The sequence below is a fragment of the Monodelphis domestica genome, chromosome 1, assembly GCF_027887165.1.
Source record: "Monodelphis domestica isolate mMonDom1 chromosome 1, mMonDom1.pri, whole genome shotgun sequence".
NCBI classification, from domain to species: domain Eukaryota; kingdom Metazoa; phylum Chordata; class Mammalia; order Didelphimorphia; family Didelphidae; genus Monodelphis; species Monodelphis domestica.
In genome coordinates this window covers 332081254-332097653 of record NC_077227.1, presented here as the reverse complement: position 1 = coordinate 332097653, position 16400 = coordinate 332081254, and the positions used below count along the sequence as shown (strand labels likewise).

The 16400-nt window shown below is 36.1% G+C and overlaps 1 protein-coding gene across 2 annotated transcripts in view; it reads left to right on the top strand.

Moving 5' to 3' along the window:
* The window catches only part of AK7 (adenylate kinase 7), a 147452-nt gene that overhangs the window by 222 nt on the left and 130830 nt on the right, over positions 1 to 16400 (top strand). Inside the window, exon 2 of one of the 2 annotated variants that reach the window (XM_001375254.4) lies at positions 9767 to 9955. In XM_001375254.4, the coding sequence (XP_001375291.1) occupies positions 9767 to 9955 (189 nt within the window). Of the gene's footprint in view, positions 1 to 9766; positions 9956 to 12048; positions 14741 to 16400 lie in introns of those variants that run through there. The other variant, XM_056811307.1, reaches the window with a different exon arrangement.

The window sequence follows — 16400 nt, the reverse complement described above, 5'->3', positions numbered from 1 at the left end:
GCGGCGGGGGGCAGCCTGGGTCCTTCCACTTCACACCCATACCCTTAGGAGTAAGTGCCAGCCGTAGCCCCCATGCACGGCCCCTGCCCAACTTCAGGCTCTAAACCCCTTCGAAAAACACACCCCAATCCACGCAGCGTTGCCATAAGAGTGAGATTCATAGACAAATAAGGAACTTGCACCAAAGCATTTCCTGTTTTTCTTTTTTGGTTGGGAAAGAGAGCGTGTCTTGGCAGCTCCTACCAAGGTGGTTGGAACGATTTCCACTCTGGCTGAAGACACATTGCTGCCCCAGGACCAGCGCAACTGGTGATAAATTCTTTAACCAAAGTACCCAAATACATTTTTAAAAATTGTTAACTAGTCTCAGTCCTGGGCAAACCCTCCCTCCCCCCTCTACTTTTGCAAGGATGGAATTTCACAAAGGGGCAGAGAATACTAAGAATCACAAAAGATTGTCCTGTAAGCATTAACTTACTAGTTGGTGCTCTAAATGTGAAATCATTGCCAAGTCACCACTCACCGACAAGTCCTTGAGTGCTTTGAGCTGATCTTCTACGAAGTATTTATGGAAGGACATAGATAGGAATCATACAGGATCACATGAGCTCTGTCAAATGTGCAAGTACTCCTTATATGAGTACATAGTTTACATGTACCATGTAAACCCTTAAGGGCTTACAGGCCAGATGTCTTCTATGCCACAGAGCACATTTTAAGAACTTAATAAATGCTTATTGAAATGAATTGTAACAGACAAAGCACTCTGCTAGATGCTACAGGATACATACATAGTTTAGGTGAGATGCAGTCCTGTTCTATATGCTTTGGAGCTTACAGCTTAGTAGAAAGGGATAATAAACATAGACAGATAAATGTAAGTGCATGAGAGGTGCAAGAAAAATGCAGTGACAAGTCTAAGGAAGGAAAGGGCATTACTACTTGGTGATCAGCCCTATATTTAATAAACTCTAGTGGCTCCCTATCACCCCCAGGATCAAATACAGAATCCTTGGTTTCCTTGGTTTGGTATTCAGAGCCCTTCATAATCACCCTTCTCCCCACCTTACAACCCCCTACCCCCCCCCACTCTCTCTCTCTCTCTCTCTCTCTCTCTCTCTCTCTCTCTCTCTCTCTCTCTCTCTCTCTCTCTCTCTCTTTCTCTCTTTGTACCATACACCATCCTGCCCCCATGTTCTCTTTGATCAAGTGAAAATGACCTTACTATGCCAGGAACAAATTTTCTCAAGCCATCTCTCGTTCCTGGAATATTGTCCTTCTTCTCTACCTTCTGGCTTCCCTAGTTTCTTTCATGTCCCAGCTAAAATTCTACCTTCTAGGGGGCAGCTGGGTAGTTCAGTGGATTGAGAGCCAGGCCTAGAGATGGGAGGTCCTAGGTTCAAATCTGGCCTCAGACACTTCCCAGCTGTGTGACCCTGGGCAAGTCACTTGACCCCCATTGCCTAGCCCTTACCACTCTTCTGCCTTGGAGCCAATACACATTATTGACTCCAAGACAGAAGGTAAGGGTTTAAAAAAAAAAATTCTACCTTCTACAGGAACTTTTTTACAACTCCTCTTAATTCTAGTGCCTTCCCTCTGCTAATTATTTCTTATTTATCCTGTATATGGCTTGTCGTATTTATTTATTTGCTTCCTATCTCTTCCATTAGATTTGAGTGCTTTGAGCAGAAGACCAGTATTTTTCCTTTCTTTGTATCCCAGCAATTAGCATAGTACCTCAAATATAATATGTTTAATAAATGCTTATTAATTGACTGATTGTAAATTATCTTCTTATCATCAAATCTCTTTTTCCCCTCTCTTCTTCTTTGATTCCTCTTCAGCATTTATTACTGTGGAATAATCTCCTCCTTGGTATTCTCTCTTCTCTTAGCTCCTGTGACATTTTCCTCTTCCTATCTCTTGCTCCTCCTCTGTCTCCTCTGCCAGCTTATCATCTTCCTCACATTTTTTAAAAATGCATGTTGCCCAAGGTTCTATTCTAAAATCTTTTCTGTACACTCTCCTCTAGTGACCTTGTCATCTACTACTTTGGTTCCAATTATCAACTCTATGTAGATGATTCCTAAATCTTTATCTGTACTCTAAACCCTCTTCCATGGTTCCACTATGATTGGATATCTTCACTTGGATCATCATCAAAGTACCTCAAACTTAATATGTCTAAAAACCTAATTTATCATATTTCCTTCAGATCTGTATCTCCTGCTAACATCTTTATCTCTTTTAATAGAACAATCAAATGATTGATCCCAGTCATTCAAGCTTGAAATTTCATAATTGTAGCTCTTCTATATTCTTACTTCTTTACAATATCTTTGTCATTTCGCACATCCTCTCAACTTTCACAACACATACTACATTAGTTCTCACCTAGATTATCTCACCTAGACTCCTAACCAGTCTCTAATCTCCAGTCTATTTCCTCTCCAAATTTATCTTTATCACTGCCTCAATAATCTTCATCATGCATCCCCTTATCTAATAGTGTTATTTATCTACTAAAAAACCTTCAGTGGCTCCCCATCATTTACAAAATAAAGTTTAAACTCCTGGCAAAGACCTTGGCATTTAAGGCCTTTCTCAATCTCCCTATATCTTATTTAAACATTATCCTTTGTTTCTATTCCCAAACTCTTCCTAGAGCTCTAGATTCTTATTTCCAAATGCCTCTTCTTCATTCTTTTCTTATCTACATGATAGTGCTTACAACAGTTTACCTTAAGTTCGAAAAATTATAATTTTGTTGATTGAAGTCTCTCCCTTTCTTCATGCCTCAGCTAAAATGTACTGTTTCTATGAATCCTTCCCCATTTCCTTAGTTGAAAGTGACATTTCACTCTTCAAAATTCTCTCTTTGTTTGACCCCACTTTGTTCTTTTCACAATCTACCTTATATCATATTCATCTATGTATGACATCCTCCCCATCAGATTAAAAAGTCTTTGAGTGAATATTGACTTTTGTATTCATAGGTCCTAGCATAGAATTCAAAACTTAAATGAATCAATGGCCTCAATGATGTGAACACTTCCTCTACAACCTTACCTCTCCACATCCTTTCAGAGGCAGTTGATGGCACAGTTGATTGACCCTTGGGCCTAGAATCAGAAAGACCTGGGTTTAAATGTGTTCTCAGACACTTAATAGATGTGGGACACTGGACAAATAACAACCTTGTTGCCTCAGTTTACTATAAAATAATAGTTGATTGTGAGGCTCAAATGAGATAATTTGTAAACTAATACTTAACACAAATATCAGGCACATAGTAGGTGCTTTAAAACATACTTGTTCCCTTCTTTTCTTCCCTTCCCACTTCCCCTCATCATCTTGCCATGTGGAACTTACTGTCCATATTATAGAACTAGTGTGCTAGAGTTTTCTCTAGGTCTCTTAATATTATACAAATGCCAACTCACTACCCAGGCTGCCCATCTGTTATTATTCCTTGTTCCCAATATATGACTGCTCCAGATATTTTTTAATCCTATAACCCCTAGGTATCTTTTTTTTTAATCCCTTGTCTTCATTCTTAGAATCAATAATTTGTATTGTTCCAAGGTAGCAGAGCAGTAAATCTAAACAGTGGGGATTAAGTAACTTGCCCAGGAGTCACACAGTTAGGAAGTGTCTGAGGCCATATTTGAACCCAGGATCTCCTGTCTTTGGACCTGGCTCTTAATCTGCTGAGCCTCCTAACTGTCCCTTCCCTCACCCCAATCCCTCATATATCTTTTACACCACTTTTGGGGGGGTTATGAGTTATCTTTGATAATATGCCACAGCCTATTTATGTCTATCATACAGCTTTCCATTGCCCTTTAGATTCCTTACAATTTTTATTGAGGTTGCTCTTGACATGCATTTAGATAAACCTCACAAAGATTTTTATAGGATTGGAAAAGTAGTGGTAAATAGTTATTAATATCCTCTCAGTTGTCTTTTTAAAATAGAAATAACCACCATTCTTTTTCTCACTTTCAGTATCATTTTTCTCTTTCAAATCTTTAGGATCTTTGTCTCAATGCTCTCACAATTGTGCAAGCTCCTAAATATATTTCCTTCCATTTGTGCTTAATATGGCGCAGCTTCTCTTACTTTGTCTTCTTTAATGATACACCCATTTCCTCATATAGCCAAGTACTAAGTCCCAATGTGATGCTTCTATTATCATTGATTAAGAAAATAGTTTGTTCTGGAAATGCTGAAAAGCCCATTCTATTTTTTAATGTTTGTTTTCCTGCTAGTTTTATCTCTAAATGCAATTGAAAACTTGGAATCATAGAATTTTAAAGTTGAAAGGAAGCTCAACAGCCATCCAGTCCAACCCATATCTGCCTAATTTCCACTTCAATATACCTGACAGCCATTTGGCCTCTACCTAAAGATTTCCAAAGAAAAGGAATCTATACCCATAACCTCCAGAGGCAACCCATTCTACATATGGAGAGCCCTAATTGTCAGGAAAAAATTTCCTGCTATCAACTAAATTTGCCTCTCTGTTTTGTTCTACCCATTTTTCTCAGTTTCCCTCTAGGATAAAAAAGAACAAGTTTAGTGACTTTTCCATAAGACCAACCCTTCAAATACTTGAATATAGTTATCATGTCTTCCCATCTTTTCTTTTCCAGTCTAACTATCCCCTGTTTTTTCAGCTGATCCTCCTAGATTCAAAACCCTTCACCATTTTATTTGCTTTTGTCTGGAAACTTTCTAGCTTTTCAATGTCCTTCCCAAACTGTGGAGCTCTCAGGTAAGACTAAGAGCAGAGTAAGACTTTCACCTTATTCCAAAATATTTTTTCCTTAAGCCTAAGATCAAATTGCTTTTTAGCCGGTACTCTCTATTCATTAAAAAACTCAGTTTCTTTTCAGACAAATTACTATCTAATCTTACCTCCTCCATCTTATACCTGTGAAGTTGATTTTTTAAAATTTAGAATTTAAGATTTTGTATTTATTATTCTTGAATTTCATCTTTTCTTGAATGTAGCCTAATGCTCTAGGCCAATGGTATTCACTTTTTTTTTTTATCATGTACCTCTGCAGTGATAAATTCTTTTCTTTTTTTTAAACCCTTACCTTCTGTCTTAGAATCAATACTGTGTATTGCAGTAAGGGCAGTAAGGGCAAGGCAATGGGGGTTAAGTGACTTGCCCAGGGTCACACAGCTAGGAAGTGTTTGAGGCCAGGTTTGAACCTAGGATCTAGTTTCTAGGCTTGGATCTCAATCCACTGAACCACCCAGCTGACCCCCAGTAATAAATTCTTAAGCAAGCACCTTCAATATATGTATACCTACATATTTCTAAGTTACTACATGTACCCCTCCATTCATAATTATGCAGATTATAAAATTTATTCAGAAATAGATGCTAAAAAGGATGAGATAAAGATGAAATGATAAAAAATGAAATAATATTTGATCCAATCCATTGAAATTTATTGAATAGGGAAATGATGAGGCTAGACCTACACTTTTGGAAAATCACTATGTGGAGTTTGGATTGGAAGATATGATAAGGTGTGATGGCTTTGTAAACTGGTATGAACTGTTTGTGAACTGATATGAACTGGTATGATGGCTTTGTGAATATAGAGAACAGATCAGATACAACAGAATTTGTAGAGATAGAAATTAAGAGGTTTGGCTGATGATTATATATATATAAGGTAAGGAAAAGTCAGGAGTCAAGGATAATTCCAAAGTTGTAAATCTGGGTGATTAGAAGCATTGTAGTACCTTTGACGGAAATAGGAAGTTCAGAAGAGGAATGAGCTTTGGAAGAAAGGTAGTATATTTACAATGCATTCGTGCATGCTACTCCAGTTATACACTCATTCCCACTAAAAAATGAAAAGGGAGAATGACTTTATTTGAAATTGACTCTTTCATAGGACAGAGTCTGAAGTTGTGATGATGGGGGGGGGGGGGGGGCGGGGCTGTGAGGCAGTAAATTCTGCCTGGGCAGTTGGGAGAGGAGCCTGAATCAGATTAGGTTATAGTTTACTTGAGGGACTGAATTCAGGGTAGCCACATGGGAGATCTTGTAGGAGACAGGACAGGAAATGTTAAGGAGCTTGGGTTGTGTTTGGAGACAAATGATTGACTGTGGAAGAAGGTGGGAAGTGATCCATCTTTCTGTCCTCTGAATTGTTTATATCACTGGAGGTCAAGCTTCAGTTCCCTTTAATTAATGACTCTGTCATTTAATGTTTTGAATCATCTGCTTTGATAACCTTGATATCTATCTAAGCTATTGATAAAAATGTTAACAGCAGTGGGTCAAGAAGAGATTCCCAAGGCACTCCACAGGAGACCTTCCTGCCAAGTTGACATTGAACCACCAATGTTCAAATCTGGCCTGAGACACTTCCTAGCAGTGTGACCCTGGACGAGTCACTTAAGCCCAATTTCCTAGCCCTTACTACTCTTCTGTCTTGGAAGTGATTCTAAGACAAAAGGTAAAGGTATTAAAACTAAAATAAGAACCAGTACAATGATGAAGTAAGTTCCTTCAGCATTATTGTTAGAGCATCATTACCAGTGGCTCAGGGATCCCATGAGCAGATGTTCTTGCTTCTACCTTGCATACCAAATCTGTTAGCTATTGATTTAGTCCTTTCACACTCCAAGGTCATTCTTCAGAGCAGGAAGGTAAAAAACAGCACAGAAGAAATACTGAATGAGTCTCCTTGGCCTGTATCAGTTAACATCATCTTCCTCAAGCCCTGGAGCTGGAGAAGGCCTCTTCTATCTCAACCCTATCTGTCTCTCCATTTGGGAAAAAGCAATAACACCAGCTACATCTCCACCCCTCCCCTTACCTTTATTCACCAGCTGCAGCTATGTAGGGCTTATAGTTTATAGAGGAAGGTAGAACATTGGATCCAGAGGCAGGAAGACCCAAGTTCAGATGCAGCCTCGGACATTTATTAGATGTGTGACTATGAACAAGTCACGACAACCTCTGTGTGCCTTAGTTTCCCCATTATTAAAATGGTAATAATAATTGTACCAGCCTCCCATGATTGTTGTGACGGTAAAAGGAGGCAATGTTTATAAAGTGCTTTGCATGCCTTAAACCATAATATTTATTGTTTAGTCATTTTTTTCAGTGTTCTCTGCTTCTTCCTGGCCCCTTTCAGGATTTTCTTGGCAAAGGCACTGGAATAGTTTAACAGTGCTTTCTCTAGCTCATTTTATAGATAAGGAAACTGAGGCAAACAGGGTTAAATGATGTGCCCAATGTCACACAGCTAGTGTCTCAGGCCAGATTTGAACTCATTTCTTCCTAACTCTAGGCCCATCATTCTCTCCACTATGTCATGTAGTTGCCCCAAAGTGCTCTATAAATATAGACCTAGAGACCAAAGATCCTAGGTTCAAATATGATCTCAGATACTTCCTAGCTCTGTGACCTTAGGCAAGTATTAATTTACCCCCCCCCCAATTGCCTAGCCCTTACCACTCTTCTTCCTTGGAACCAATACCCAGTATTGATTCTAAGACAGAATGTAAGAGTTAAAAAAAGTGCTTTTTGCTGAAGAGCTCCAATAAGTGTCTGGATATTAAAATGCCCCATTACTAAAAGGCTTATGAATCAAGCTCATGATCTGTTTTGTAAACTCATCTATTTCTTTTGTGTCTAGGGGTTTGTAGTCCACCTTGATAATACACTTGTATTTCTCTCTCCATTAATCCTTATTCGAGTGCTTTCCATAAGCTTTTTGTACTCTCCCAGAACCATATTGAAATCATAGCTTTTATCACAAGTCTAAACAATACCTTCAAGATCAAATATGTTTCCCTATAGTATTTTTTTCTTGCTTGTTGCAAACAGGAAAATGTAGCTCAGTTGGATTTCATGTCATCCTTCTGCAAACACATTTTTTCCCTCTCTATTTCTCACTATTTTTGAGGTGAAACTGTTCTTAATCATCCACCCCTTCTCCTCTGGAAGGTTTTGTAAATAAATTTAAAGATTCTAAACCAATGTTTTCCCGGGCTTCTGTGTTCCTCTGCTTGACAAAGAGGTCAGAGGTTTGGTGTTTAAAGCTGAATTTCTAAGTTCTTTTAGCCTCCTACTTCTGGCAATTTTTTTTATATCAGTTAAACTTTTAAAAGATTAGCTAATCAAAATAAAGACAATATCTTTTCCTTTATCCATATCCCATTCTTTGTGCTTGCTGGTCTAACACCTTCTGATTTTCTTCTTGATGTAAGCATTCTTGTCAGTACACATGCAAAGTCTCAGAGCCTTTGACTTCATTTGTTTTTTGATCTTTAACTCAGTTTTCCAACAAAATTTCACTATTCTGAGGAAAGAATATTTCTGAGAGGGAATCGAAGCTGGAGAGGAAGAGGGGGCAGAAAATAGAGTCATTACTTAAGAATAGCATTGTTGGGGCCCTTTCAAAATTAGTGATCTGAGAAAGACAGAGAGTGAGGCATTGGGGCAGAGTTTCTCCAATGGCAACAGTAAGATTTAACAATTAATTAGACTATTTGGATATGAAGGATGGGGAGGAATAAGGAATGAAAGGTAATGCCAAGACTCAAAGCCTGAGAGAATGCAAGTTCAGTTTTAGATATTAGTTTGAGATGTACCAGGGCAACCCATTTTAAATGTCCAACAGACACTGAGCACTGCAAATCAGATAATCAAATATCTTATGAAATGTCTTTTTTGCCAACTTCTTTATTTAATTCTATGAAGAAAACCTGCTTCTCATTCCTCCATATAACTTACAATGTCCTTATGTCTTCTGGTTTTATTTATAGTATAAATATTAATCTTGTCAGTTCCTTCAATAGTATTCATCACTTGGTGGACAAGGGTCTCACATTAAAATATTAACAGTTAATGTTTACAGATGGTTTCAAAATTATGATTTTTAGTGTTTCTTCCACACTTCCACTCTAAATTATATCTATAGATGATGAAGACAGTGGCACAGGAATGAGAACTAATGTTTCATGGGTTGCATTGGCTAAAGAAGTCATCACTTAGTAATAATAAACCCATTGGTAGAGAGACTGTCAGATGGGCTTTTCCTTGGCACTCAGGTAATAGCCCCTCATTTGTATTATACTCAAAGCCTGTACTCCAGTACAGCATAGAAGCAAGAAGATTCAGTCTGGGAGTCAGAATCCGTGAGCTCTAGGCCCAACTCAGCTATTTTCTACTCTGTGTAACCATAGGTAGATCATATCCCCTACCTCTAAGTTCTACAATTTCCTCTTCTATAAAAATGAAGGGGTTAGACTGCAAAATACCCAAGAAAATACCCAAGATCCCTTCCAGCTCTAAGATTGGGAGATGGGAGAAATCAGGTAGAGATAAAAATGTATTTTTAAATCTTCATATAAAATAAATTGTTTGATAAGTGCTGTAAAAAAGGTACAAATTAAGCTAATTATTTAATTTAGAATATTTAAACTGTCACATTAACACATGCTTTCGTTATGAACAAAGGCAAATCACTTAACTTCTCAATGTCCCCAGGTAACTTTCTGATCAACTGCTTTTATTAAATGCCTTCTATGTTTCAGGAGCCGTGCCAGGCACAAGGATCTAAGACTATAAATTGCAGATTAGTTGCTCACCTGCATCAGATGTCCTATGCTGATGAAATCACAGGTTCTGATCTTCCTTCCCCTCCTCCCCGTACCCCACCTTCAAGTCTTCTCTTTAAACTGTTATTTGTACTTGGAATAGTTTCTGGTTTTCTTGTAGTACTTATCTAACTGCATAGTTGGGGCTTCACTTGAAGAAATAGCAGAAGAAGAAGAAGAAGATGTTGAAAGCAAGTCAGCTGGGGCAGATGGCTCAACAACTAGACCAAAGGAAGGTGCATTTCAAATAGTAGGAACCCTTTCTGATCCTGAAAGCAAGCCTCCAGAATTTGCCTTGGAAACATATGTCGTAAGTCTGGGCTAATTTGACAAGGATGGGAAAAGGGGATACACCACTTTAAAATAGGCTACTCTCATTTTGTGTGCCCTCGTAGCTAAAAGGAAGGGGGAAAAAACATATGCATTGTGGCTAATAAATATTTTTCATTTTAAAGGTGAAGAGGTCATTACAATCTTAATGGTTAAATTATAGAAAAAAGAACATATTATATCTGAGATTCAACTTATAAGTTCCTTGTCCCTTAATTTATGATTTTAGCATATTCTGTATTACTCAGGACTGATATTTGCCAGCTTATTAAAACCATGAATAAAAGATTATGGAATTTCAAGAAATAAGACTGGCCCATATAAGAGATATTTGTAGGCAGGGAGGCTGTCCTGGCAACCCCAAAATGCACAATAGACAATAACACTCTCAGTCAATATATAATACTAATGTAACATGGAACCAATGTGAATAGAAGATGTAGTGATGCCCAAAGCTAGTAATGTACAAAGAAAACAACCTTTCAGAGTTTCAGAACTCTGATCAACGCAATCACTAGTCATGACCAGAAGAATGATGATGATGCCTTCTACCTTGGGACAGAGGTGATGGAATGAATGGAGGTGCAGACTGAGACATACAGTTTTGGTACAGCAAGTACATTGATTTATTTTGTTTGACTATACTTACTTGTTATAAGAGAAGACTTCAATTGTACATTGATTTTAGTTGAAAGTGATGGAAAATAAAAGAAAGAAAAGAGCATCAATAAAGCTTTAAAATGCACAGAATAAAAGCAGTCCAAATGGAGGCACAAACTGGGAAATATTGGTGTTAGTATGTTAAGCCTGATTTGACATTTAAAAAACAAACTATATAATATAAAGTTGGGGTTTCAAAAACAAGTTTCTTAATTACTAAGTTCATAATAAAGAACAAATTTTTAAAGATAAAAATGAAAAATAAAAGAGACAGTGTGTTATGATAAAAAGAGCACTGAATTGTGAGTCTTGTCCCACCACTACTACTTTGCTTGTAAAATGAGGGACTTGTTAGATGAAGCCCCAAAATATTGCTAGGCAAGAATGTAATTCTTCAGTTATGATATTCAATTTAGCAACAATGCTTCCTCATTATTTGTTATTCCATTTAGTCGTCCTTGCCTTCAGGATTTTTACACTGCCCAACAAAAGCAACTATTTTTAACAAGTTTATTATTTACTCTATATTAATATTATATTCTATCAAAGCATGTATTTTTTCCACTGATACAATGATTTCTTTCCCAAGATTCACTCAACACACTAGAAGTCTTCAGATTCTTCTAAATTTACATGCATTCTGTTGTAACCCTTCCCTCTTTATAATCATATACTCTCAAAAACTTCATTAAAATCAATCAATAATTTAACAATTATATTTAGTTTTCATTATATTTCATTAGATGCTTCATTTTCTCTCCTCCTTCCATGATAAAGATTGTCCCTTTCTTCCATGTGCACATTTTCAAAGGATTATAGGAAGTGGTGAGGGATTTTAGTAATCTAACTCCTACACACTCCTTTATTTTACAAATTAGAAAACTGAGACAACAAAATTAAGTAGTTAGGTGACTTGTTCAAGTTTATAAGGCTGATAAGGATGATAGCTAGGACTTAAATTAATGCTCTTTAACCTTTTAGAGATCAAGTGCCCAAATTGCAACTCTCATGCCACATGTGAACCCCCACCTTACCCTAGACAGGGGAAGGAGGAAGCTCTCTCATTGGGCTGCTGGACTGAGAGGCAGGTGATATGAGAAATGTCCTCAGGTGCTGTGGAGAGGGGGAACATAGCAACCCTCTCCAGAATACATGGGCATGTATGCCATAGGTTCACCAACACAGACAAACTTATGTCCCCATAATCCTAGCCTGTCTTTCCATTACTTTATGGAAAGTTATCTCAGTCTTTCTTTAACCTTTTAATTTATATTTCTTTGCCCTAAACAAATCTCAAAATCACTTAATTAAATGTTTTGGGATCTATATATTTATTTTTTAAATATTTTAATCTTATTACAATATAGTTGGTTTCCTTTGTAAAGCAGTGGAATTTGTCATGTCGGAATGGAGAAGGAAAATCTTGTTTTTAAAATTTGAATACAATAGCAACAAGTCCTTAAAAAATGTTTTTTAACTTTTATTGATGGCTTTTGGTTTTATATTATATTCATTTCCAAATATATACACTGCTCTTCTTCCCAGTAAGCTTTCTCTTGTAATAAGGTTGTTTTTTAAAAATATTCATCAAAACCTACCAGCAAATCACCTCAAGCATATCTGATAGTATATGCAACATTGAGAGATGCCTTTCCTCATCTCTTTTCCTGGGCCAGGCTTAGACATAATTACATACGGTTTTGATTTTTTTATTAATTCTTTTTACAATGTGTTAGCCCTCATATCATTTTCCTGGTTCAATTTGCTTCACTCTGTATCAATTCCTGTAAATCTTCCTATGTTTTTCCAATTCCTCTTATTTCTTATAACACTATCATAATACTTTATATCCATATACCCCATTTGTTTAGGCATTCCACAATTGACGGGCATACACTTTATTTCTAATTCCTTATTATCACAAAAAGTGTTACTGTGAATGTTTTGGTATGTATAGGAGTTTCCTTCTGCCTTTACAATATGTGCTCACCAGAAGGCATCTTGGATGAAAGTATATGGATATTTTATTTCCATTTTTTGTATAATTACAATTGTTTTCTAGAATCATTGAGCCATTTTATATCTTTACCAACAGTATATTATAATGGGGCAGCTGGGTCGCTCAACGCATAGAGAGCCAGGCCTAGAGTCAGGAGGACCTAGGTTCCAATCTGACTTCAGACAGTACCAGGTGTATGACCCTGGGCAAACCACTTAACCCCCATTGCTTAACCCTTACCACCCTTCTGTCATGGAACTAATGCTTAGTATTGATTCTAAGACAGAAAGTAAGGGTTATTAAAGAAAAAAAAATGACACAAAGATAGAAGATAAGGGTTATAAAAAATGAACAACAACAAAACTAATGTATTATACTGCCTAATTTCCTACAACCTCTCCACCACTGATAATTTTCCTTTTTGTTGTCTTTGTCAATTTGTTAGGTGTGAAGTAAAATTTTAGTGTGTTTTTCATTTTTCTTTTTCTCATTAGTGTTTTGGATCATGATCTCTCTCATAGTTGAATTTGAATTTGTTTTTGTTTATATCGTTTGACTACTATATGTTGGGGGAATGGCTCTTATTCTTATATAGTTTGTCCCCAAAGTCTTAGTGGTCTTTCAGCTTAAAGCTTAATTATGGGGGCAGCAGGGTGACTCAGTGGATTGAGAGCCAGGTCTAGAGATGGGAAATACTAGGTTCAAATCTGACCTTGGACACTTCCTACTTGTGTGACCCTGGGCAAGTCATTTAATCCCCACTGCCTAGCCATTACTACTCTTCTGCCTTGGAACCAATATGCAGTATTGATTCTAAGATGGAAAGTAAGGGGTTTTTTTTTAAGCTTATTTATGTTAATTCACTACATATCTTAGCTAGCAGATCTTTATCCATGTAAAAGCTTTTAAATTTCATAGAATAAAATTATCTATTTTTTACCAATTACATGTAATAAATTTCCACATAAGTTTTCCAAAGTTATATGATCCAAATTATCTCCCTTCCGTCTTCCTCCCCCCACCCCCAGCTGGCAAGTAATTCAATCTGGGTTATGCATGTATTATCCCACAAAACATATTTCCATATTCACTTTTGTGAATGACTAATCTTATAAAACTAAAACCCCAAAATATATACCCAAATAAACAAGTGGAAAATCATATGCTTTAATATGCATTTCTACCCAAACAGTTCTTTCTCTGGTGGTGGATAGCATTCTTTATTAAAAGTTCCTCAGAATTGTCCTGGATCATTATATTGTTGAGAGTAGCTAAGTTTTTCACAGCTGATCATTCCACAATATTGCTGTTACTGTGAAAATGTTCTCCTGGTTCTGCATATTTCACTCTGCATCAGTACGTTCATGTAGGTTTTTCCAATTCTTTCTGAAATCAATCCCATTCATCATTATTTACAGCATAATAGTATTCCATCACCATCATATACCACAATTTGTTCAGCCATTCCCCAATTGAGGGACATCCCTTTAATTTCAAGTTCTTTGCCACCACACACACACACAAAAAAAACAGCTATATATATTTTTGTACAAGTAGGTCTTTTCCCATTTATTTATCACTTTGGTATACAGACCAAGTAGTGGTATTATAGGATCAAAAAATATGCATTGTTTTATAGCCCTTTGTGCATAAATCCAAACTGCTCTCCAGAATGGTTGGATCACTTCACAACTCCATCAGTAATGCATTAATGTCCCAATCTTGCCATATCTCCTCCAACATTTATAATTTTCCTTTACTTTCATATTGACCCATCTGATAAATGTGAGGTATTGTTTTAATTTGGTTTTCTAATTTGTTTTCAATTTGCATTAAAATTATTTTAATTTGCATTTCTCTAATCAAGAGGGATTTAGAATATTTTTTCATTTCATCATTGATAGCTTCAATTTCTTCATCTGAAAACTGCTTATTCATATCTTGTATATAGCTTGTCCATTTGGAACTTACTATGGCATATGATGTTACTCCAAATCTATTTTTGCCTCAGGTCATTTTAAAGATTCCTCAGTACCTTAAAAGCAATGAGAATATTTTCTTATTATGGAAGCTATTGATGTTACAGAAGAATAATACAAGAAACAGGTACTACTCATTTAAAATAGAACAGATTAATATATATTTGGACATATTTGAGTGGACTAGAATCTGGCTAAATAATGGTGAATAAATTTAAAGATAGTATTAAATGGTATATATTTTCTTCCATTATTTTCTAATATTTTCCTTCTAAATTTGAATTAAATCTTAAAATAGAGGGAAACACACAATTAGTAATCATAACTGTGAATGTGAATGGGATAAACTCACCCATAAAATGGAAAAGGTTAGAAAAGTGGATTAAAAACTGGAATCCCACAATATGCTGTTTACAGGAAACACATTTAAAGCAGGGAGACACAGAGTAAAAGTAAGAGGCTGGAGCAGAGTCTATCATGCTTCAGCTAAAGTAAAAAAAAGTAGGGATAGCAATCATGATCTCAGAGAAAGCAAAAATTAAAATTAATCTAATCAAGTGAGAAGGAAAGAAATAACATCTTGATAGAAGGCACCATAGACAATGAAACAATATTAATACTAAACATATGTGCACCAAATGGCATAGCATCCAGTGAGTTATAGGAGAAAATAGATAGTAAAATGTTACTAATAGGGGGCCTCATCCTTCCCCTTACAAAAGTAGATAAATACGGGGGAAGCTGAGTAGCTCAGTGAATTGAGAGCCAGGCCTAGAGACAGAAGGTCCTACATTCAAATCTGGCCTCAGACACTTCCCAGCTGTGTGACCCTGGGCAAGTCACTTAACCCCCATTGCCTAGCCCTTAACACTCTTCTGCCTTGGAACCAATACACAGTATTGATTCCAAGATGGAAGGTAAGGGTTTCAATAGAAGAAAAGGGAGGGGGAGTAGATAAATTCAACCAAAAAATAAACAAGAAAGAAGTTAAGGAGGCAAATGGAACTTTACAAAAGCTGATTGTGATAGACCTCTGAAAAAAACTGAATGGGAATAGAAAGGAATCCACCTTTTTCTCGGCAGTATATGACACCACAAAAATTGACCTTATAATAGAACATAAAAACCTCATAACCAAATATAGAGAAACAGAAATATTAAATGCATACTTTTGAGACCATAATGCAATAAAAATTACATTCAATAAAGGACAGCAGAAAAACTAAAAATTAATTGGAAATTAAATAATTTGATCCTAAAGAACAAATCTCAGAAACAATCAACAATTTCATTAAGAAAATGACAATGAGGAGACAAGCTTTTTAGGGTGTAGCCAAAGCTATACTTAGGAATAAATTTATATCTCTAAATGCTTGCATCAATAAAAAGAAAGAACAGAGCAACAAATTGAGCATGCAACTAAAAAAATAAAACTAGAAAAATTAACAAATTAAAAATCTCCAATTAAACACCAAATTAGAAATTATGACAATCAAAGGAGAAATTAATAAAATTGAAAGTAAGAAGACTGTTGAACTAATGAATAAGACATGGAGCTGGCTTATAAAAATAAATAAATAACATAGATCAACTATTGGTTAACTTGATTAAAAAAGAAAGAAAACCAAATTGCCAGTATTAAAAATGAAAAAGTCAAAATCACAACCAATGAAGAAGAAATTAAAGTTATTATTGGGAGTTATTTTGCCCAACTATATGCCAATAAATCTAACAATCTAAGTGAAATAGATGAATATTTACAAAAATATAAACTTCCTAGATTAACA